The sequence below is a fragment of the Cydia splendana genome, chromosome 18, assembly GCF_910591565.1.
Source record: "Cydia splendana chromosome 18, ilCydSple1.2, whole genome shotgun sequence".
NCBI lineage: Eukaryota > Metazoa > Arthropoda > Insecta > Lepidoptera > Tortricidae > Cydia > Cydia splendana.
The window spans coordinates 6,254,321-6,279,609 of NC_085977.1; the positions used below are offsets into that span (position 1 = coordinate 6,254,321).

General features: G+C 36.5%; 2 protein-coding genes and 1 long non-coding RNA gene across 5 annotated transcripts in view; 1 reads left to right on the plus strand and 2 right to left on the minus strand.

Moving 5' to 3' along the window:
* The window catches only part of LOC134799417 (transcription initiation factor IIA subunit 2-like), a 215,563-nt gene that overhangs the window by 54,434 nt on the left and 135,840 nt on the right, over positions 1 to 25,289 (minus strand). The gene's annotated exons all lie outside the window — the stretch shown is intronic.
* On the plus strand, positions 13,240 to 23,857 carry LOC134799415 (senecionine N-oxygenase-like). 2 transcript variants are annotated; one of them, XM_063771814.1, is made up of 8 exons: positions 13,240 to 13,364; positions 18,166 to 18,368; positions 19,262 to 19,400; positions 19,953 to 20,124; positions 21,680 to 21,958; positions 22,234 to 22,397; positions 23,226 to 23,369; positions 23,588 to 23,857. In XM_063771814.1, the coding sequence occupies exons 1-8, from the start codon at positions 13,299 to 13,301 to the stop codon at positions 23,789 to 23,791; spliced, it is 1,371 nt and encodes a 456-aa protein (XP_063627884.1). In that variant the 5' UTR covers positions 13,240 to 13,298; the 3' UTR covers positions 23,792 to 23,857. The 2 variants fall into 2 exon arrangements, with proteins under 2 accessions (XP_063627884.1, XP_063627885.1); XM_063771815.1 differs by lacking the exon at positions 13,240 to 13,364 and adding an exon at positions 16,769 to 16,909.
* LOC134799429 (uncharacterized) overlaps positions 17,977 to 25,289 on the minus strand; it is a 78,564-nt gene continuing 71,251 nt past the window's right edge. Inside the window, exon 3 of the long non-coding RNA XR_010145403.1 lies at positions 17,977 to 17,992. This is a non-coding gene — a long non-coding RNA (uncharacterized LOC134799429). The remainder of the gene's footprint in view (positions 17,993 to 25,289) is intronic.

Genomic DNA, 25,289 nt, shown 5'->3' on the forward strand with positions numbered 1-25,289 from the left:
GCAACTTTGTATTTGTTTTATTAGAAACACACTTATCCAACAAGTCATTTTTATTCGAAGCATTATTATGACGTTATGTCGTGAATCCTTCAGCAGGAATAACATTTTACTTTGGAATTTTATTTCTAAAACAAATTAAATAAATTTCGCACTCTTTGTTGTTTGTAAATCTAAATTGTTAACCTTTTCTACGACAAATAATTAATCATGGTGGCCAACATTTCCAAGGTGGCCAAAACCAACTCTACAAGCCTACGCTATACTAGTGAAAGAATCGTAGAACATATATAATAACAACAACAATTAGTTAAATATTACTACGACGCAGCATTTATTTATTGTAATACTCCATCATGCTCTGACATTTCATATTAAAATAATGTAAAATAAATGGCAACACATGTAAGCATAGCGTCAGCCACGACAAACAACGGGCAAAGGCAGTGCTACCATTTAGTGGCATAGACAATCCGCTTACCGCCCAGAGCATTAAGCAAACATGAATTATTTAGCGCACTCAGCCTCCGTATTCCCTTTACAAACCCTAGGTGAAACCAATCTAACTTGCTCTCTGGATCTTTATAATTTTGCTCGATTCGAGAGCATGCTTATACTGGTTGGCGGTAGCATTCGATTTGCATACGCTCGGTAGGCTAACTGAAGAACACCAGCATACGCTCCTCCCTGCAACCTCATGTACCAAACGACAACATTAAATAGCAACTCCCAAAACATACCCAGTACTCTAACTGAAAGAAATAAGAGCGAATTTCAACTGTTCTTCTTGTGAAACGTAAAAGCTAACATTGTGTAAACATAAGTTGCCAGTATTCAGACTGAAAATTATTATTTCATGGTCTGAAGCATAGCGGTGGACGGTATTTTTGAATTTGTATATTTCATTTTTAAATTCTGTTTGTTCTTCCACTAAGTGCATGTCATACGTTTTAGCATTGTTATACGTTTTCTTTATTTTCCAAATATAAGAAAAAATATCCATTATTTGTTTTCTCATTATACGCTGAAGAAAAACGTAGTCAGAATCAATCTAAATATATTGTCGTCTTCCTCGCGTTGTCCCGGCATTTTGCCACGGCTCCTGGGAGCCTGGGGTCCGCTTGGCAACTAATCCCATGAATTGGCGTAGGCACTAGTTTTTAGGAAAGAGACTGCCATCTGACCTTCCAACCCAGAGGGTAAACTAGGCTTTATTGGGGTTACTCCGGTTTCCTCACGATGTTTTCCTTTACCGAAAAGCGACTGGCAAATATCAAATGATATTTCGTACATAAGTTCTGAAAAACTCATTGGTACGAGCCGGGTTTGAAACCGCGACCTCCGGATTGCAAGTCGCACATTATATTTGGACGGCCGCGATTTATTATGTTTTTTTTATTAGTAACGACATGTGTCGATCATATCATATTTATGCATTTAAATTTTTAATGTATTTCGAAATATTACTAATGATGATATGATAGTCATATTAACGGCTGTAATCTTGAACCCAGTCATAATTTCCTAAAGGTGTTATTTATACGTAGGTAGGTATATCTATATTTTGATATTTGTAAACGGACTGCAATCACATAAACAACAGAACAATAAATTATTAACTTAAATTAAAACCTATTGGACCAAACACAATACTGTCATAAAATATAAATATTGTACTAAACAAAGACACACACCTAACCCTAACCACACACCAAAGTACATACACCTAACGGTACATAAAGGTAATAAATAATGACAAAATAAGAAGTGTTGGAGAGCGCGTCGGCGGGAGCAATTTGTTGAGCTAATGGAAAAATTCCATGGAAATCGGTCGGCCCTGCCGGCGTGGGATATTCATGATATTTACAAACTAATATTGGAGAAGTTTTAGCTCGGAGAGAAAATATTGGCTTATGTTTAAGGTGCTTCCATACTTTATACTTACTATTGGATGTTGTCTCTGAAAATGATTGGTATGTTTGTGAGTGCAAGTGCAAAGGACTGATATTGAAACTAAATTGGTATTTTATTTTACAATAGTTAGTGATATGCTGATATTTTGAAAATAAAGGTTTTATTTGGGCCCTTAAAAAGTAAATAACTTCCCTGACAAATCGAAGTCTTCGAAATCCTTAACTATGGGAAAGTAGCGAGACTATTGCTTCTTCTTTGTACCAGCACAGACGGAGCGCACTGAAAATACTTGGAAATAAATAAAAATCCGACATTTCCACGACTTTCCCGACAATGGAGGTATTACAGATGCCCATACAAAGCCCTCTAAACCGTATCTGTCGTGGTCAGGACAGAATGAGCCCCTCCTTATAAGATTACGGACACAAAGGCTGGCTTAGGAGGAACTACAATATTTAGGGCTTAACTTTGCGCCACGACTTCGGAATAGGGGACTAATTATTTAAGGGAGGATTGACAAGTTGCGTTTGATGTTTTTTTAGGTATGGTTGCGTAGAGATGACATAATTTTATCAGGAGCCTTTGGAAATATCATTGTATCTTCTTCAGAAAACCAAACACTACACAAGATTTAACTCTAATCTCAAAGCCTGAAGGCTTTATATTATATGTTTCATATTATAATAGTTTATGTATGTACATAATTTCACATAAGTACTAAGTAAACTTTATCACAACATCAACTATATAATTTATTTGTTATTTGCAGTTAAATATGTTACAAATAAAGACAAGTCTATTAAATTATCTCCTCTGATTACCTCACGTTGTAACGACGTGATCTACTATGATGACTTGATGAACTATGCAACAAGCTATTACCTATTCACTATACTTTACCTGCACCTTACCATTTAACAACACAATATTTCTATCTTTAAGTAACCGTTGTTAAAATAAGTAAAAATTCTGATCACTAAATAAAATAAAATGAAATACAGATTTACCGGAGGCACGTCCCTTCATCTGTTGCATTCTCCAACTTCAACGTTCTTATATTTAGAGTAATACACCCTTTGAGGTTTCCAAGAGATTAGCCATAAAAGGTTACTCCGTATTTTTATTTAGGAGTACTTCAGAAACGTGGTTTACGCAAATGTAGCCATGCAAAAATAAACTTTAAATTATCAGTCGCTTACATTGAATTTTGAAGTATTTCTACATGTATAAAATACGAATAATGACACCAGTGCCAGGTGCCATAAAGGACATATTCCTGTAGCTAATGGTTGTATCGATAATAACGGATTTTCAGCAAACTAGTATAACAGAATTTGCGGTATTACTGAGCTGTAATCCTGCGTAATTCTTAATGGAATCATTCAGGTGAGCGCACAAACATTTTTTTGATATTATGATGTTCTCAAACTTGCAACAATAATGTCCGCTAAAAAATAGGTACTAAGAAAGATATTTCTAAAATAATGTATACCTATGACACCTTTTTGGGGTGTTCAAACTCAAGAATATGACATTTTGGACTACGAGTACGTAGTGCAGCCATTTTTCAGAGGCTTATTAAGTCGAAGTGAGACCGAGGGAATAAGGGATACCTTAATGACATCCTCGTCCTATCAAAAACGTTCAACACACTGAACAATTTCAGCTTAAGTTCAAAAATGCAAAAGCCTTTTCACCAAAAACGAACGGTATATATTGTCATACCTATCTAAAAAATTAACAGATCTTGACTATTGATGATGATGATTGACGATAAATAATAAAATGTCAGAAGAAGTATTCCGTGGGACTGTAGGACCCTAATAGTAATTACGCTTCGCAAAAAGTTTGACTATCGCTTTCAGCATAATCGCTAATACTCGATACCTATTATGAGTGGGCACATTACGCTAATACCTATGAGAGATCGAATCGATCGCGTTTCCCTAATATAACGCGGGGGAGCGGTGAATAGAGCTTATGGAATCTAATAAAGACAGGCATTCTTTGGAGGTATCGGCCAATTTCCAGAAATTATTATTTATGGGAAAATACGTCTGATGTCATGGAGCTGTCTTTTATTTTGAGTCTAACAACGCCGGCGTGAAAATTTAATGCAAAATTATTTACGCGTAATACGCGTTTTCGATTAAATTACTAATTACAGTTTTTACAATCTATTTAGATTTTTTAGATTGAAGCGCTGGTGGCCTAGCTAGATTACAGCCGTTAATATGACTATCATATCATCATTAGTAATATTTCGAATCACATTAAATATATTAAGTGCATAAATATGATATGAGACATGTCGTTAAGTACTAATAAAAAAAAACCACAACAAATCGCGGCCGTCCAAATATAATGTAGAACTAACTCAAACAAATCAAGCAAGTTTTCAGTAAAACCCCAAACCAAACCTCATTTTCACATGCACTGCAATATTGCGACAGCACCCTTTTACCAAAAACTTATCCGACCTGCAAACACAATTGTTTCAAAAGGCATTCTCATTCACACGTGAACAGTTCACATTACACAAAGACCTACCCGTGTACGAGACTGATAGTGACTTGAGCCCTTGTCTTACCAAGGGTAGAAGTTCTTCAATAAACTGGGCAATCCTTTGTACTCGTCCGTGTGGTCAGCCGAAGCAGTAACGAGGTGGTTTCTTTGCTGGCTCACGCTTGAATGTCATCATTTTAATGGTTTTGTTTTGCGTGAATTTCTCGGGGTGTCGGTCTGAAAATGTACTATGCAATTCGTTTTTATTATGAGAACACAAATATTCATTAAAAAAACACAGGACTGTAGACCTGAGTATATGGTTTTAATTACATCTCTGATATAAAGGAAAGGATCTTGACAGCCAGACTTACGGACGGAGGGAGAGACAACAAAGTTCCGTTTTTTTCATTTTGAGATACAGAACACTAAAAACAAGACGCGATTTTATTAAACTTTAAGTTATTATTTTAGATACAAGTCTAAACCGGCAACACTGATCATTAGGCCGCGTTTATTACCATGGCCAAAAGCAATGATGCCATTGTCAATCACTACTTGTAAAATTGTAACCTGTAGCTTTATAAAATCGGACATTGACATCAAACCATCTTAACATCATAAGTATAAACTTCGGGCATTTTACATATTCTATTTCAGTTATTTAGTTTACAATGTTGATATAATGCTAGCATGATAACATTGTTAAGATAACATAGGTACCTACAAATATATAGTTATATGTAATATAATCTCCATTATTCGGCTGTTCAATCGTCTAAGTTTATTTATATCTACTGTAAGAATGTCATCCCGTCAGTGTGGTTTAAGCGGGATACATTATGAAATTAGTGGCGTGAAATTAATTTTATGACATTAGTTTTACCTATAGTTGCACGTGTACTTTAATATTTTCGTAATGCATACATTAATTTCATGAAAGCAAATCAATTTCGTGTCTTGCGCGATTTTTGGGTGAAATTAGTGTCATGCAACTAATTTCGTAGTCTAAATGCGATGCGAAAACTAGTGTCTTTCGAACTTTCGCGACACTAGTTTGAAATTGCCGAACGCGATGTTGTAGTTCGTTGTCGTATATGTGGTAAACAATTAAAATTAAATTCATTTAACATAAATTTATGACAATTGTAATTACATACGTAATGATACTTGTCATGATCTCATTCATTCACAATTTGTTTTTATTGTGCATACAACTGTCAACTAGCCGTAAACATCATTATTAAGTTAAGTACTTGTACATTTATACTTAACAGAAAAGTTAAATATAAGTAATATACGCTAAAATAACTTTAACACAAAACTGGCATGTCCAAAGACCGAACAATTCATATCTTCAGTTCAAATTAGCGTTGCCCCACGCCTGAACTAACGCGTGAAGCCAGTATGAACATTCAATTATACACGCCACTGGTCAAGTATTTATCAATTAATGAAAATTTAATACATGGTCACACTACCATCCCTGACAAATATTTCGCCTCAGATAAAACCAGCATAATTATGAACTCCAGAGTCGTAACAACTACATGTAATCGAGGATCTAATCTTTTCTGAGAAGTGAATGCTCGGGGAGTGATTTAAACGTGACGTTAGCGCGTCCACCCCGTATTTAATATGGGCATTCCGTACAAAGTAGGGCGTGAGTGGCCAACTAGCAAGCACATGCTGAAAGACCGTGAAAGACGTAACTCCTTTCTGTGTTACAGACGTCGTTTCGTCTATGTATAGTCCTTGATTGTAGCTACACGGTGAGAAATTTACCTAAGGTAAACGTACTAGTGCTCGACATGCTAATGCCCAATAGATGACACCTTGCTGTCACTCTATTGACAATGACCTACGTTTCAAGATGACATGTACTGGGACCGCGTCGAGCACCAGTACGTTTACCTTACCTATCATGTATTTCGTAGAAATAGATGGGTCTGTATAAAATATACATGACATGAAGCATTTTCTTATTTTCGCTACAAATTGCATTAAAAAAAAATCACGTTAAAAAAAGTAGAGTACATCCATCATGATTACAAAATTGCAATGAGATTAATACAGAAAGTAAATAATTTAAATAAATATTTTTACTCTCCATTAGAAATACCTAGACAACACAAGTAACTCAATTCTTTCTCTCTCATCCGCTTAAGTTAAGTTACAAGTTACCTAAGAAGCTAAGTAACTCAACTGAGCATGGAATAAAATGATTAAAAAACTAAACGTTGCTAGCATGAAGTTTCAATCTGGATGATTGAATAGGCGGTGATTCGTGTGACCCTTTAAATTCGTCGGGCTAATCTACTCGGAGGAGGGTAGTCCTCTGCAGAGCACGCACAATACGCAGATAATCTTACATTGTATTTAATAAACATTGTGTCGGGTAATTCCGACTTCTTCAAAATGTCGGCTAATTTCAAAAGGCTTATTATTAACCGGGCAACTAAAATATTAAACAGAAACTTTCATTGGGCATATAATAATATAATTTGGCTGTGCATTAATATTTTAGCACCAATAAATTTATATTAGCCGCAAATATAAGCATCATATTATTCAAAAACTTGCAGCAAAATCAAGCCACCCAAATGATTTATAGGAAACTTGAAGTGATAAGTTGGCGTCTAAAATAATAAGTTGGCAACTATTATTGGAAAGCGATCATAAAATTTGGTTGTCATCACACACAACAATTTGTTTGGTTGGTGTTGTTTGGTTCACATCTAAGTACCTAATCATATTGAGCATATCGTTTCAGGTAGTATTTTAATACGAAAGCAGTTAAATTTAATGAATATTGGTCACTATTTACACAAAAAACTTCAAATTAATTTACCAATGCGCAATGATCAGTATACTTATAGTCGAAATTCCTAATCATGAAACACCTAATGGCCATTATACCATTAGATCTTTCAATTTTTAATTACTAATTTCAGTAGTTACCACTGTGTTCTGCCAGAGTCAAAAGATAGGTGCGACGACGAGCGAAGCGAGGAGGAGCGTGTTAGGTCGACCGTGTAGTGACCAAACAAAATATTTTAATGGAACTTCATTTTTTAATTAATAGATAGCCGTTTCCTTTTTAAAATGTGCTTCATAAATGGTCTCCAATATAATAATTCAGTTGCCAAATAAATACTTGGTACCTGCCTAAAAATAATCAGAAGCTGTAACGGCATTAAAATACAACTCATATTGATATATTTTAAGGCTCCCTTTTTGGTGCCAATCTATTAATTTTAGTACCCATATGTATTTTTTTAAACTACTTAATTTAGATTAATTAGTTGACCGGTTAAATACGTGCCATTTCAAAAATCACTTATAATAACATATTCCATCGTTTATTTTTGGAATTACCCGATATTGTGAACTTTTCGGAATCACCCGACTCCCTACATTATTCTCTTTTACTTTTTTGTAAAAACAATGTTTTGACCCCAGTATCGTCGTTGTAACTGTCAGGACTAAATATAGGAAAAATACACCAGCTAAACATGTTTCACATGTATGACATTACACATAAGTGTCCGAATCTGAATTGTTTTATTCAGTTTTGTTCAGTTGACATCTTAGTTTAAGGTTTAAGATAGGTACAGTACACATAAGTGTCCGAATCTGAATTGTTTTATTCAGTTTTGTTCAGTTGACATCTTAGTTTAAGGTTTAAGATAGGTACAGTCGCCATCAGTGAACACGCACTCTAACGCCTCGACAATAGAGGCGTGTTCAGATATTTGTGAGCACCTCGGCCGCTCCGATATATCTGATGGCGACTGTACATTCGGAAACATAAAATATAGTAAGTAGCAATTTTATGATGTTATAGAGCGCATTTACACGTGTGTGGCAACGCAATGATATTGATACCATATTTTAGTATCATACTCGTATTTAACGTTTCTGAAAACGCCGTTTTATAACGTAAGATTCATCTCAACAAAATCATACTCATATAGCCTTGGACACTTGGCCTTCGGCCTTGCAAATTTTTTCCTACGTATTATGACATTTATTTCGGTTTGAAAATCATACAATTTTGGGTGGATATACTGTATCGGAGGACCGCGTCCTCTCACAAATTCTTTTCATGGTCAATTTAAAATATAATACAGTTGTCGGCGAATGGGCCCTGGCGAATCTAATTTTCGCCGGGAGGGTTTACGCCCTGCGGCTTTCCCGATGCACAATGCAATGAATTGCCGTGAAATTACACTTTTTTGCATAAGTGCTGTGAAACCCTCGACTTTGACAAGTGGGAAAAGTTAATAAACACTTGTAAGCTAATTCTAAATAGTAAATACACATAATTTACGCAATACGAGTAAGTAGACGATTTTTAGGGTTCCGTACCCAAAGGGAAAAACGGGACCCCGGGCCCCTATTAGTACTAAGACTCCGCTGTCCATCTGTCCGTCCGTCTGCCTGTCACCAGACTGTAACTCAAGAACCGTGACAGCTAAACAGTTGAAAAATTCACAGATGATGTATTTCTGTTGCCGTTATAACAAAAAACAAAAAACTGGTCAAGTGCGAGTCGTACTCGCGTTTCAAGGGTTCCGTACATCACACAATTTATAGCAATTTTTTTTGTACGTGCTGTAACGTGAGTGAAACTTTGAAATACCTGAATGGGTCAGTACGTCTACCATCAGTTTTAACATTGACATAACGCTCACGTCTACGTAATTTACTTTCTGTATATCTCGCTTGCACTAATATGCAAGTACGAGCGAGATGCATAGAAAGTAACTTACGTGGACGTGAGCGTATATGTCAATGTCAAAACTGATGGTAGACGTACAGTTCAAAAACCAGATGTAACATGAAGTGTTATGGCGCGATGGCTTATATCTCTGCAACTATGCAAAGTAGCAAAGTAGCTTGGATAGGAATATTAAATGCCGAACAATAGTACAAGTGTCCAAATGCGAAGACTGAAGGCCGAGCTCCGCGTAGAGCTGAAAGCTCGGTGCATCCGGCGGGTTCGCGCTTCCCAAAACTTCCGCAAGTGTTTTAAAAGCGAAGGTCGAAAAGAGATAAACATATCTTATATTTTTAAACGAGCAATTCTGTGCATGGTCCTGGGTTCGAATCCCGGTAAGGGCATTTATTTGTGTGATGAACACAGATATTTGTTACTGAGTCATGGGTGTTTTCTATGTATATGTATAAGTATGTATTTATCTATATAAGTATGTTTATATCGTCGCCTAGTACCCATAGTACAAGCTATGCTTAGTTTGGGGTTAGGTGGATCTGGGTAAGATGTCCCCAATAATTATTTATTTATTTTATATTTTTATTTCGGAATCTCGGAAACGGCTCTAACGATTTCGATTATATTTGCTATATGGGAGTTTTCGGGGGCGAAAAATCGATCTAGCTAGGTCTTATCTCCGGGAAAACGTGCATCTTTGAGTTTTTATGTTTTCCGAGCAAAGCTCGGTCTCCCAGATGTTAGTGCTAAAACAACAGTACAAGTACCTAATCAATCAATAGTACAAGTACCATTGCGGCTGTGTGCCAGATACAGCCTAGTCGACATTTTTTGTCTTCAATCGGACTCACGCTTGAACCTAAAGGCACACTTCTTCGGGACGCTTCGGACCTTCGACCTTATGCAGATATCGGCCTAGGGCCTTCGCATTCGCAATAGCTGTCTCCACCACTTTTCACTTAAACCGTTGCTGCTGCGTCCCTAAAATTACCTAAACGCATTTTTGTTCCTAAATCCGTCTTACACTTGACTGTAGATTTCTAATAGGTTTTCCTGTCATCTTTCAGTAAAGAACTATTTCGTGTATTTTTTTCAAAATTTTAGACCCAGTAGTTTCGGAGATAGAGGGGGGGGGAATGGTCATTTTTTGTCTACTTTATTGAATAACTTCTAAACTATTTATCCTAAAATTATAAAAAAAATATGCTTGAGATTCTCACAATGAGCCCTTTCGTTTGATATATAACACGATATAGTTTGCTAAACTTTGTTTTTTAATTTTCTTATTTACCCCCCAAAAGTAGCTCCTATGTTAAAAATTCATTTGTTGACGTTACATGTCCGTCTTTGGGTCACAGACTTACATATGTGTACCAAATTTCAACTTAATTGGTCCAGTAGTTTCGGAGCAAATAGGCTGTGACAGACGGACAGACAGACGCACGAGTGATCCTATAAGGGTTCCGTTTTTTCCTTTTGAGGTACGGAACCCTAAAAATACTAAAAACAAAATAAAATAAATATTTAAGTTAGACTCCCATACAACAAACTTGATTTTGCCGTTTTCTGCGTAATGGTACGGAACCCTTCGTGCGCGAGTCCGACTCGCACTTTGCCGGTTTTCAATTTTCTATAAATATGCATGTAATGTAGGCGATGCTGTCTAATGCGCGTTACAGTAAGGAGTTTCCTACAAAGAATACTGAGGGGGTCGGGTTAATGCGGTGCCTAACTGGTGCCGAGCTTTTAGGTGTACTAAAACCTTAAATGAAGGAATACTGTATAACGTTGATTCATTCATTCCGATCTGGCCTAGTGGGTAGTGACCCTGCTTGAGAAGCCGAATGGTCCTGGGTTCGAATCCCGGTAGGTAAGGGCATTTATTTGTGTGATGAACACAAATATATGTCATGGATGTTTTCTACGTATATAACTATGTATTTATCTATATAAGTATGTATATCGTCGCCTAGCACCCATAGTATAAGCTTTGCTTAGTTTGGGGCTAGATTGATCTGTGTAAGATGTCCCCTAATATTTATTTATTTAGTTCGGCACAGATCATATAATACTCTAGTCAGTGGCGTAGCTAGCATGGGTGGCACCCGGGGCGGAAATTGTGGGTGTCACCCCAAAATTCAATCAAAATTGTAAAATATGTTTAATATTTTACAATTATAAAATTACGTTTAATATTCCATAGCTCACAATTTACTCCATCGCTTTCATTTTAGATTCCATGAACTCTCAATAGTCCACACCCTGGCGGGTGTTGCCTCTGCGCGCGTTCTATGACACGGGCAAGGACAGCATCCGCTCGGTGTAACCCACATTTCATAAGTGTCATAAGGGTCTACATGTTGGCCTGGGCTCCGCGCACGCCTCCCAAAGGTCCGAGTCATCATTGTCCCGTGAAAGATATACAAATAATTTACGTTAAAAAAAAATTAAAAACTTTTTTTGCCAAGTGCGCGATTTCAAAGAGATTCTGTAAAATCCCATTTCACAATGAATTTCAAAGAGTCCAGAGTCACCCAATTAGAAATAGTGACATAGCTTCTCAATTACAGAAATAATCACATAATTAAAAAAAACTTTCTGAATAAAAAAACCTACAAGGCACCAACATATTATTGTTACATACCAGGAACCCCGAGAGATTTTAACCATGCATTTCTGAGGCCAAAATAAGGAAAAAATACTAAAAGAGTTTACGTCAATTTCGCCAAAATAAAATTGTTTTTCGATTTTTTGTACATAAAATGTAAATGCTATAATTTGTAAAACTGACAACCAAAAATAATTTTTACTTTTTTTTGTCAATTACAGAAATAATCACAATTAAAAAAAAACTTTCCAAATTTGCGAAACTTTCCACATGAGAATTTCTCGTTTTTCGATTTTTTGTACATAAAATGTAAATGCTATAATTTGTAAAACTGTCACCCAAAAATAATTTTAACTTTTTTTTGTCAATTTCAGAAATAATCACATAATTAAAAAAAAACTTTCCAAAGTTGCGAAACTTTCCACATGAGAATTTCTCGGTAACTTCTGAGAATGTTCTCGAGAACGAGAATTTATTTATTTATCGTAGTTTATACCATGAATATTCACGATAGTTTAGGTGTAGTATCCTTACCCCCAGAAAATTCCGACTTTTGGTCTACCGCTTCCGGTCAGAAAAATGTATGACGGCCCGGCCAAACGGTCAGACCTAGGTGGGGGGTGCTCGACCAAATGTCATATTGACGCGGCCATGTTTTTGTTTCAATATGGCCGACTTTTTTTTTAAATTTTTTCAAGTTTGCACTAGCGCGCTGAAATTTTGGCCACGGAATCTCGGGATCCCCTAAATACCTATCAAAAATTGTTTTTTTGGAAAAATGCTACAATTGCGGGAAAACTGGCCACTTTTATTTTGTATGGCAACTTTTAAATGGTGCGTGATAGGTGGGGGGTGCTCGACCAAATGTCATAGAGGGCCCCGAGACAAAACAAACTGCATAAAAAAAATAAAATGGCCGACTTTTTTTTTAATTTGGCATGGCGGGAGATAGAGGCCTCTAGATTCCTATGTCAAAAAAAAGTTTTTTTGGAAAAAATCCAAGATGGCGGAACAATAATTTCCATGTTCTGAGAACATTCTCGAGAACGTTTCCGCTTTTTGGGAATGTTCTGCAATTTGTACATTGCTATGCTGGTGCTACTGGACTATGAAACTAGGCGAATTCCAAAACAGTTTATAGGACATTTTAGTCTTTAAATATGATCAGGAATATTCTGTCAAAATCTCTCGGGTTCCTCGTGGGCATGTTGTATATTATTTCCTTAATGGCGGTTGTGCAATCTGCCACAGTTTTACGAATTTTTATAGATGGGACTACTGATGTTCACGGTCGGGTGTCACCCCCCAAATGGGTGACACCCGGGGCGGGCCGCCCCCGCCGCCCCCCCCTAGCTACGCCACTGACTCTAGTGTAGCGGCAAGCAAGTTAACCATTCACTCGTTTAATAGGTACTCGATTAATTTGTTCGATGACTAGATAAATCATTATCAGCAAAGGTCAAAGTTACGTATAAGTGACGCAGAACAAGAATAACTTTAGTATTCCTCGGGCAGTTCAATAAGAATAGCGTGAATATGTATAAATATTTAGTGTTTTGTGGATTGTGTGTAGTTAACTATATTATGTGTCAGAACATTCAGGTAAGATGGACGGCAATAAATATTATGCTTGAGATGTAGGTACTTAAATGTGACACAAAATGCGGTTATGTTGACAACACACATGTAGTTTTAGTCATTATGATTGAAATTATGTAATAAGCAAGAGACTTGAAAATTGTACATAATACATCACTTATTGAACAATGCGTAGTAAATATTAGTGTTACATGTCTTTCGTTAGTATATTTAGTACTTATAGTAAAACGAAAGAGATGAAAAGCCGTATTAGCGAAAATAAGGCAAAGCGACTATTATAAACCCGTTTACGCAATTAGGTTATAAGTTATAAGTAACGTCAAAAAACTCAAACATTTAATTTATGAAATAGGCCACAAGGGCACTTTTACACGTTAACATGCAATTTACACATTCAGGTACAAGAATTAAAAATAAATATCCAACAATTATAAAACACAATTTCAAATAACAAAGCCTGTAGGTACCTATTTAATACATGATGTTTTTAACCTCTAGCAATATTTTGACAGTATGACCTAGGTCATCCTAAGCAACTTCTACTATGGGACCAACCCCGAAATAACGAAAAATAAATTGGCTTTTTCATACATTTTGGCTGGTCAGATGTTGATGTTCTCTAAGGGGGAGTAAGTAAACATATTTTTCGGGATATAGGTACATAACATAAATCACACACACATCCAGCCGAAATATACGAGGTAGGTATCTAGGTACCTATTTATTCGTTGCTGGATACACGTGCCAGGCATCCATCTAAAAACGCTTTAACAATAGCCAATTCATTTCGAATACGAAATACTTCCAAGCATCAATCGAGTGACAAAGTGATTCAATTGTATTTTAATGTGAATTAAAGGCTATAGTCGGTTTTCCATAGTAAGTTGGCCCTTAAGTCAATTTGATTCGGGTTTTTTTTGGTGAGTTTTGGCTTATGGTGAAGGATATTTTTGCTGAGTATCAACATCCTACTAGTGACAGTTTTTGACTTATGATTTTATTAATTTTTTTCTTTAATGTATTGTTTTTCGGGATGTATTCAAACGATTTGCTTTTTTTTTTTTAATAGTGTTCTTTATTTAGGTATGCATCGATACTCAAAAAACGAATACCAGTTGTCATATAAAAAAATAGAAAAAAAAGTAAAACAAAAATAAAACATTTTTTTTATGTCGTGGTGAAGTAGTGACACCTCTAATTTTTTTTTTTCTAGTTGTAGGCCAAACATTGGCCTACTATTTGCCTAAATATCAAAATTTTCCAAACGGTACTTCCTGTCAAAAATTAGCAATGTGTGTGGTTAAGTTCTGTACTCAATCGATTTTTTTCGATGTAGTATAAAAACATTAAGTTGTCATTGGCATTTTACTCTTAAATACGACAACCTGATAAGAAATCGCAAACATAATCGAAGAGTTTGTATACTACATTGAAAACCACCGATCGAGAACAGAACTTGACCACACACATTGCTAATTTTTGACAGGAAGTACCGTTTGGAAAATTTTGATATTTAGGCAAACAATAGGCCAATGCTTGGCCTACAACTAGAAAAAAAAAACCGGGCAAGTGCGAGTCGGACTCGCGCACGAAGGGTTCCGTACCATAATGCAAAAAAAAAAACAAAAAAAAAAGCAAAAAAAACGGTCACCCATCCAAGTACTGACCACTCCCGACGTTGCTTAACTTTGGTCAAAAATCACGTTTGTTGTATGGGAGCCCCATTTAAATCTTTATTTTATTCTGTTTTTAGTATTTGTTGTTATAGCGGCAACAGAAATACATCATCTGTGAAAATTTCAACTGTCTAGCTATCACGGTTCGTGAGATACAGCCTGGTGACAGACGGACGGACGGACGGACGGACGGACGGACGGACAGCGAAGTCTTAGTAATAGGGTCCCGTTTTACCCTTTGGGTACGGAATCCTAAAAATTAGAGGTGTCACTACTTCACCACGACATAAAAAAAATGTTTTATTTTTGTTTTACTTTTTTTTTAATTTTTTTATATGACAACTGGTATTCGTTTTTTGAGTACCGATGTATACCAAAATAAAGAACACTATTTAAAAAAATTAAGCAAATCGCTTGAATACATTCCGAAAATCAATACATTAAAGAAAAAAATTAATAAAATCATAACTCAAAAACTGTCACTAGTAGGATGTTGATACTCAGCAAAAATATCCTTCACCATAAGAGGTACTCACAAAAAAAACCCGAATCAAATTGACTTAAGGGCCAACTTACTATGGAAAACCGACTATGGCCTTTGATGTCAAAACACATTTTGCAAACTCAATTTACTCAATTAATTCAATCCGAGTTCATTTCAATTTAATTTTAATAAGTATGAAGGTCCTCTTTTAACAATAACTGACTTAATTATAGTAGATACAGGCAAATTACAGATAAAGGTCAACGAAATGTCTTTCACTGAATTTAAAGTACCTAAATAAATAGAATATGTAATAAAATATAATGAAAATAAGTACAAGGTTTATTTACATTTACCAATTCTAATTGTATTTCTTTAAAATTCAAATTATTTTTTATTTATCTTTGTACCTAATATACAGGGTGGAACATTTCTAGAGACTGAGCTGAAAGGATAGTGTTATCTAAGCGATCTACAATCGAGTTATTGTAATCGTAAATCTGGATTAAAAAGTAAAACAAAATCATTAAAATGAAATATTTTTATATCAGTGACAACACCACAAAGTTATTTACATTTTGAATTGACACATGTCATGTCATTCAATAGGTTATACTTGCTAGGGTTGAAACACATTGAATTTTGCACTAATTTTTAACAAACTGTATCTCAAAAACGGTTAGAAATATTAACGTTCTTAATAAGTGAAAAATAAAGTACTTGGCCTAAACAATTCCCCGTTTGCGTAAAAGTCCTTCGTTCTGTTCCACCCGATATTTAACCTTTGAATTAAACTAAAAGAAGAAATCCAATAAAATCGAAATGTATACATACCTACAGACAAGACGATAATATAATATACCTATACCTACTTACTTAAAATTACTGGAAATACTTGAAAACCCGCGCAACACCCACAGTGCAAGGGTGTTACGTTGCCGCGTTGAATTGCGATGGACAAACTGTATTGTATATTTAACTGTTTTTTACATAAAATTTCATTAATATTTATTTCGTATCTCTGGCTTACCCACTTAATATCCCGCTTTTAAAATACCTTGTTATCGTAACAATAATTCATCGATATCGTTAGAACGATTTTCAAGCTCGCGACTACAATTAGCTATACTTACCAACTCGTACCAATGTCGTGTTTAGTACAACACTATTTATTTGTTGACATAATCTCGCCTCTGATTCGTGACATGACTACTTCAAAACATTTAGTCACTGACTCTCAGTGGTGGTGTACCCACGCAAGCGCGGGCATTGTATAGGATTTTTTATCAGTCATGCATTGTGTAGTGATAACATGATAACAAATTGATAAATTTAAATGCATTTACCTACAGTCGACATATTGTATTACGTCACAAGGTTAAGTCATGGTGAGTTACCTAGTTGCCGTAAACATATACATTGAAACATACTTTGCAATAAATAATGTTTTTTTATTATTAATATTTAATACTAGGCAAAGTTATGACTATGATTTTTTGTGAATTAATAAAATCAAAGAAGAAAAGGTAGGTACTAGGAATTTACATTCATTCTATTAAAGATGACAAGGGAACTTCATTGTTTTTGTGTCCATTTCGATTAGACGTTTTAACTACTTTTGAGGTAAGTAAAAAAGTAAATTGTGACTACGTATTTTACCAGTATTAGCAGGTATTTATTTAGGTGTACCTAATTAAGGTACAAATTGTTGTAAGTATATGTTTGTTTATATGTATTAACGTATCGCACAGGGTTAATACATATAAAATCATAATTAAAAAAAAATCCACAAGCGTGTTTGTGTTATAAAAATGAGAAACGCCTTAGTCACCACATTTACGAAGTGCGGTTTCGGGTACATATAACTATTATACATATGACCTATGTATTATATTATATCCATACGCTTGGAATATACAGGGTCATTTTTGGACCGTTAGCCATATTTAAATATGTCATTATAGATCAGCAGTACAACACATTTTTGAAAAAAAATGTGGTACTTTAAAAAAAAAATTGACAATTTTATCCATCGATAACAAAAAATATGGTCACTGTACTCGTTTGTTGCGATTCGTGCAATAATGTGGCAAGCACAATGCAATAGAGAGGGATGGTAGAAACGTCGCCCCGCCACCGAGTGCTACTTTAGGGTGACCAAGCACGCGTTGAATATTCGGATTTCAAAAAGTGGCTACAAACTGAAAGTGATAAAAAAATTATGATTTTTAGTTCACTAAGATTTTTTTGACGACTTTTCGCAACTTATATTACCGTGTGGCTAACTGGTCAAAAAGAACCCTGTATAATAATACTTATAATTTAAATCGTAACACCTTATTATGTACATGACAATGCAATACTTAGTCATTTATTTATGACATGATTAAGTAGGATCAAAACTGAAAAGAGTTACAAGGAATACCATTCAAAATTTCCATAATCGTTAAAACACATATACATATCTTTTACTAAATAACTTTTAGTAAGTATGTGTTTTGAGTTTTGACTTATGCGACAAAAGCTCGCGTATTCTTATTTACGAATTGTTGAATTGCATAATATGATTTCAATCAGTTTTTTTATTTATCCTACTTATCCGTGCATGTGCGGCCCGGGATAAACTTTTTATTTTATTTTTCAGGAGAAAATAAGCAATCCACGAGTGTGCGTAATCGGGGCAGGTGTCGCCGGGTTATCTTCAGCCAGATATTTGAAGGAGGAAGGCATCAATTTCACCGTCCTAGAATGTACGAGATACGTCGGGGGTACCTGGCGATTCGACCCCAGAGTGGGGACAGACGAGAATGGCCTGCCTCTGCATACGAGCATGTATAAGCATTTAAGGTAAATAAAGTCAGACCGAAAAAAGTCTGCAGCGATTTTGATAGCCCACGCAGTGCAAGTGTCATTTTAAACGTCAAACTTCTATGAAATTATGACTTATACATAACACTTGCACTGCGTGGGCTATCAAAATCGCTACAGACTTTTCTTGGTCTAACTCTAAAAGTAAGGCGTATTGTAGTCGTGCAGATCCCGGATGATAATGTTCTAATACGGAATACGTTTCATTCTGATGCAGTGTTAGTTTAATACATTTCTGCAATATTCGCAGTTGCTTTCATTTTGTCTGCAAAAAAAATAATAACAAAGAAGAACCCTGAAAGTAAAATTTGTCGAAAAGCACGAGAGCACGACTTCTTTTAGAAATAATTTTACTTTCAACAGTGCGATTTTTTGGATCTTTATGAAATACGAGACAGTCAAACTAATATACCTACATATGTTATCTAACTAAATACATTTTTTAAATAAACGAATAAAGATATACAAACAATTTGGTGCTCCGTCTGACCACTGTGATTATGTAGATGAGATATTATATTATTAGGTCTTCCAAGAATAATGGGACATTACAAAGAGGTTTCAATTTATCATGAAAATAAATCATAGTACTTATGTACCAAGTACTCATTACTGAAAAACTAACACACATAAATGGGACCATAGGGCTGGCAGCTTCCCCGGACAGCGCATTAACATTATGCTGCCAGCGTCTACGGCACCTTGCCGAGGGGTGATTTTTTATTTTAGTTTAGGTTTAGGGATGTTTTATTTTTATCAATTTAGGATAGTTACTTTTAGTTTATAAGTTTTTATACAATATTTATATGTATTTGCGTAATGTTTCAATACAATTATTAAAGTATTTAAAAGTAAATGATCTCACGTTCCAGGACTAATCTGCCAAAGCCCACGATGGAGCTAAACGGGTACAGGTTACCTGATGACGTGCCTTCCTTTCCCGGTTGGGAGCGCTACTACAAGTACCTGAACGACATTGCCAAACATTTTGATATACAAAAGCATATACAGGTAAGTACCAATACCGCGTTTCGAAGAAATGAAATGAAATATCTCTATTTCAGGCAACTTATAAAAATATATCTAAAAACTACCAAACATGTTATGGCTGCGATGTATTACGCAACCTTTGGCCCAAAATGCCTCCTTGGTGAAGGTCGATAGTCGTTCAGTCGGAACGCTCACCAGAAAACAATTAAAATTCACATTGTATCGAGATTCCAACTTCGCGACCCTCAGGAGGAATCCGGACTTCACTCTTAAGCTGTATACGGATTGCGCGTACATTGGCACGCGTGGCTGCAAGTACGGACATGGTGTTCCAGGACACGCGTAACCGACTACGCGTGCCAGTATACGCGCAATCCGGACACAGCTGTAGGGTACATACTTTACGATGGCGAACCACACTAGATGCGTATGAAGCACATCTCCTTCTCGCATTGTAGACACGAGTGTGTACACGTCAATTGTAATTACAGAATTCAATGCAGGTGATGATTTATATGACAACAAATACGACACAGGTACTTTCGTAAATGATATAACTTCTTCTTCTTCCAGTTCCTACATCTAGTGGAATCAGTAAAGAGGACAGATAACGTGTGGAAAGTTAAACGCAAACACGTCGTCACTGGAGAAGAGTTTGTAGAAGATTACGATTACGTGATAGTAGGAACAGGACATCACAGTAAACCCAACAGACCTATTTTAAATGGAGAAGAGAAATTTAAAGGTATACAAAACTTTTCAAACATTAAACACACAATATAAAATAAATTAAAATGTAACTTAGTATTTGCTTTAAATATCGTTTTCACTTCTCATGCTCAAAAAGTGCACCTTTATGTCGTGCGTAGACGACATAAAATCGCATATTATGCTCTAGAGCATAAAGTAAAATCATCTATTACGACCCTTATTGACTTAGCAATAAAGTCCAAATTCTGCCATACAAACTGCCAGCCCTGCCGGCGCGCCCCCGACCGGCGCTCTCCCGATCGGCGCGCCCCGCGCCTCCGACCGGCCCAAGAACAATTTTCTTTAGTCTTGAATAAATACGTTAAAATAACCTAAAATATTATATTTTTTGTATATTTTCCTCGCAATCGAAGTGAAAAGCAGAGTGAGACCAGTCGCTCAGACCAAAAAATTGCCTCGGGTAAAAATGGGTCACTTTATGCCCTTGTTGTACAATCTACTATTTCACTTCTCATGCTCAAAAAGTGCACCTTTATGTCGTCCGTAGACGACATAAAATCGCATTTTATGCTCTAGAGCATAAAAGTAAAATTTTCTTCTAAGACTAAGGTAATCGGTCTCAACAGCCAAACAGTTAAAACATATTGCACAATTTTACTGAGCAATAAAATTGTGTAGATGACAAAACTTGTTATATTATTTTATTTTTGCTACAATTTATTAGAAATCCGTATTTTCTGTCATTAAATTTAGTATATCACATAAAATAGGAGTCGATTATCGTTCAAAAATGCTCCGAAATGTTTGACTTGGCAGAAAACCAAGCGTCTGAAACTCTGATCACATGTTGAAAATTTAAAAAAAAATAAAAAGTTAGTTGGCGGGAAGTGGTTATGTATTATGTTCTTTCGCTTTACGACAATTTCGTGGTGTAAATTTCCGTGAAAAATATAATTATTTTCCTCGCAATCGAAGTGAAAAGCAGAGTGTACAACAAGGGCATAAGTGTCCATTTTTACCCTCGTCCTACTATTTTGGTCTTCGCTTCGCTCAGACCAAAAAATTGCCTCGGGTGAAAATGGGTCACTTTATGCCCTTGTTGTACAATCTACTATTTGTCTACCGATGTCGGTTCTGATGATTGCAAGGTCTGGCTTTAAACAAGTTACTTTAAAAAAAAGTGACACATACTTTTACTGCTGACTGTACTTCTTCTCATTTGCATGTGTATCAAGTACTACTCTAGACCTTTCTAATGAGCCTAAACTCGATATGTTTGTGTTTTTCAACCGAGATTTTCCGTTTGCTACCTTCTAACAGCATCATCATCATCAGCATCATCAGCTCCATGTTAGCAATTTAGCATATTATTTGCATTGTCATCGGAGTTAAGAAAGTAGGTACTCCAAATTTCTACTGAATCAGATACCAAGAAGTGGTTCAATCACATAATACATACAAAGTTAGCCTAGGTAAAAGTGTGTAAATAAGTGTCAGACTGAAACTAAATACCTTCAACAAGTAAAAAAGTATCATTCGTAAACATTTCTGGAGGAATTATCCTATACGTATCTTATCACTACTTCCAGGAACCGTCATCCACAGTCATGACTTCAGAACACCGGAGCCCTACGCCCATCGCCGAGTCCTCATCATCGGCGCCGGGCCCTCAGGCATGGAGATCAGCTTAATCGTAGCTGAAGTCGCCAGCCGGCTGGTTCACAGCCATCACTCGCCTGCCAAATTCGATACCACCCACTTCCCAAGCCATTATGTGAAGAGACCTGATGTGAAGGAATTAAATGAGACGGGAGTGGTTTTCGTTGATGGTAGTTTTGAAGAAGTCGATCATGTCATTTTGTGCACAGGTAATATAAATCACTGACATGTGTAGAAATAGAAGACGCTTGTTGTTGATGGGACTCGATCACCAGTTATTAAAAAGTCCTGGGGGCCTAGTGTTACTTCACCTACCTTTTACTCTTTTGTAGTATTTTGCTCCTTATGATAAGTAAAATCTCCAGATCTTTTGAGCCTACAATATTCCCGTAAAACCTTTCTTACGACTACCTAATCAGTAGGTACCAACATCCATTTGTAGTATTAACAAAATCTTCTTAAAATCACGCGTCACTTTTTCCAGGTTACGAATACGACTACCCCTTCCTCGATAGCAGCAGCGGCTTGACGTTGTCGCCGAGGAGCGTGGTCCCTCTCTATAAGTACATGGTCAATATACATGAGCCTTCCATGGTATTCATGGGGCTTGTGGTCCGCGCGTGTCTTGTTGTTGCCATTGACGCTCAAGTAAGTGTAACTGCCCGTGTTATGATGATTGCTAGAGTTCCGAACCCAAAGGGTACCCCATCCCCAACCAACTTTTGCTCGATCGTCAGAGACGCGATGAACAGGCACCGTTGGAGGCAGATCATAAAAACCAGGAGTGGAGCATCACATCCACCGATGACCACCACCGGGAGCGAACATAGAGAGAGAAACCCAAAGGGTAAAAACGGGACCCTATTACTAAGACTCCGCTGTCCGGCTGTCCGTCTGTCTGAACCTAGACAGTTGAAATTTTCACAGATGATGTATTTCTGTTGCCGCTATAACAACAAATACTAAAAAGTACGGAACCCTTGGTGGGCAAGTCCGATTCGCAATTGTCAGATTTTATATTTGCATTTAAGCCCCCTGTTAAGCCAGGAAATTAGAAGGGAATAAAGATATGGCACGATCTGCGAATTTTGCGATGGAAGATACGGCCATTGCTCGGGTTTTAACGTTTTACCTCAATAGGTAACTCTGAAAACGTAATTACTCCTGTTTAAAATTTTGCAGCAATGTAGCGCGACGATATACAATTGGAATTGAATGAAAATTAGACATGTTTTCGTGATATTTTTTCTATCGAGCCAACTTTAACCTAGTAAGGTTTTGCTTAAAGCCTCCCCTAGCAAATTTAATCTAGTTTACGTGTGAATTTGCCTTTGTAGAAACGTAACAATGCAATTTAAAATAATACGCACTGTGTCCCATTTTTTGAAGAAAATAGATCATTGAGGACGATCGCAGTGTTCCCCGTTTTATATAAGTACCTATATTTGTAGTGAAAACGTTTTTTTTCGTCTTCAGGCACGTTACGCCACAGCGCTAATAAAGGGAAACTTCACTCTGCCGTCTAAGAAAGCAATGATGGCGGAATGGCAAGCACGTGCAGATCTACTTCTCGCCAAGGGTCGTCCGCTAAATGACATACATCTGTTAGCAGATAAAGAGGTATTCAGTTAAGCAACATAAAATTAAGCTCACTTATTTTAACTTCTCTCATAGACCTCAGAACATGGCGCTGTACTTTCATTTCGCCTATTTCAGGAAAGTCCTATTTTAGACCCCGTACTACAAGTACCTCTACTACTCTAGTACTCTTTATTAGCTTCTATTATTATTCTTTCATTTTCTTTCTTATTTTTCATTGCCTACTTTCATTTATCCAGGACGCCTACTACGAAGAGCTGACAAGAGAATCCGGTATCGCCCGAGTACCACCAGTCCTGTACAAGATCCGTGACATGGACACTAAAGCCAAACTGCAAAACTTGTACACATACCGAAATTACGTGTACACTGTGCTTGACAATGAAACGTTCACGCGACGCCTGGAGGACGAGTCTATCACATCAAATAACACTGTTATGTAATCTTGAAGGAAGCATTAAAATAATCTTTATAATGTAAATAATTGTTAATAAAAATAATCTTAACTATATTGTTGTAATGTATATGTAGAAAACAATATCCAAAATTGCGTGCTTTATATGTAATAAATGTAATAATTTAGCGAAATGATGAACTGCGGGCTCAGCACGGTTCCATTTTTATCGACTATCACTATGCGCGTCCCTTTCGCACTTACATAATTGTTAGAACGTGACAGGCATGGTGACAAGGGATAAAAACGCGACCGTGCTAAGCCGCCAGGGCCATGTTCCATAACAAACTACAACTAATATTACAAGCGGAAATCCTTTTCCAATTTCACTTATTAGAAAAGGAGTTCCGCTTGTAATATTAGTTGTAGTTTATTATGCAACACGGCCCAGTACGCAGTACTGAACCGACAGGGCTATCCCAAACCGCAACTCATACACTCGCCATCAACTAATAGTCGTCAACCATATAGCACGTTTAAAATAAATAAATATTATAGGTATAATATTATTACACTTTTGCGTGTAACTGCTAATACTAGCGTAAGATAAAGACAGCATGATTATTTGTCTATGTTTGATTGAAATGAGACAGTCCTGGGCCAAAATATAGTATGGAAGGTAGTTACTTCTATACTCCATGAACTAGCCCAAGATGAGCCCAAGTTTTTGAAGTGAAAACTTCTTTAGCGGCGCTGTGCACTTTTTGCGATGGGGAAAAAATGTTAAACTCGCGACAGGTCACGTGACCGACAGATTCGACAGATTGAAAATTCGTAAGACATCGGTTACACGCTAATTCTGGCGTCAGTTCAGTCCATCAGTCTGGTCAGACTGATGGGAGAATTATCGTGTAACACGCGGACTGATGGACTGATATATGGTCTGGACTGATGAAAATTTAATTTTTTTGAAAATATTCGTCAGTCCGTTTTGAATGACAGAAAACTGATAGGAGACTGATCGTGTAACCTCTTTGTGTTATTCTCGCGTCAGTCACCGTCCATGCAACAATGGAATGATCATGGATGTAAGTAAAAAGAGGTAGATATGGTACCAGGCGCACGATCGTGAGCCATCAAATATAGATTCCGGAACCTATATTTAGTTAGTCGTATGGGTGACGCCAACCTGTCAAGTTGTCAAAATCGTTGGATCAAATTTTAGTTTTGTCAACTATGAACGTCACACGTCTGCATAAATAAAAGGTCATTGGGAATGATGGACTGAACTGACGCCAGAATTCGCGTGTAACCGATGTCTATTGTCGTAATTTTATCAGTCTGTGTCAGTCTGGACTGATCGTCTAACCGTGTCCATTTTCCATCATTCTGGCATCAGTCAAAACTCGAATGGACTGATGGACTGAACTGACGCCAGAATTAGCGTGTAACCGATGTCTAAGACGGACACGTGACCTGATCGAAAAACTTTTACAATGTCATTGAGTTTTAAATAGAAGGTAGCATCCTATAGAAGTGGTATACGC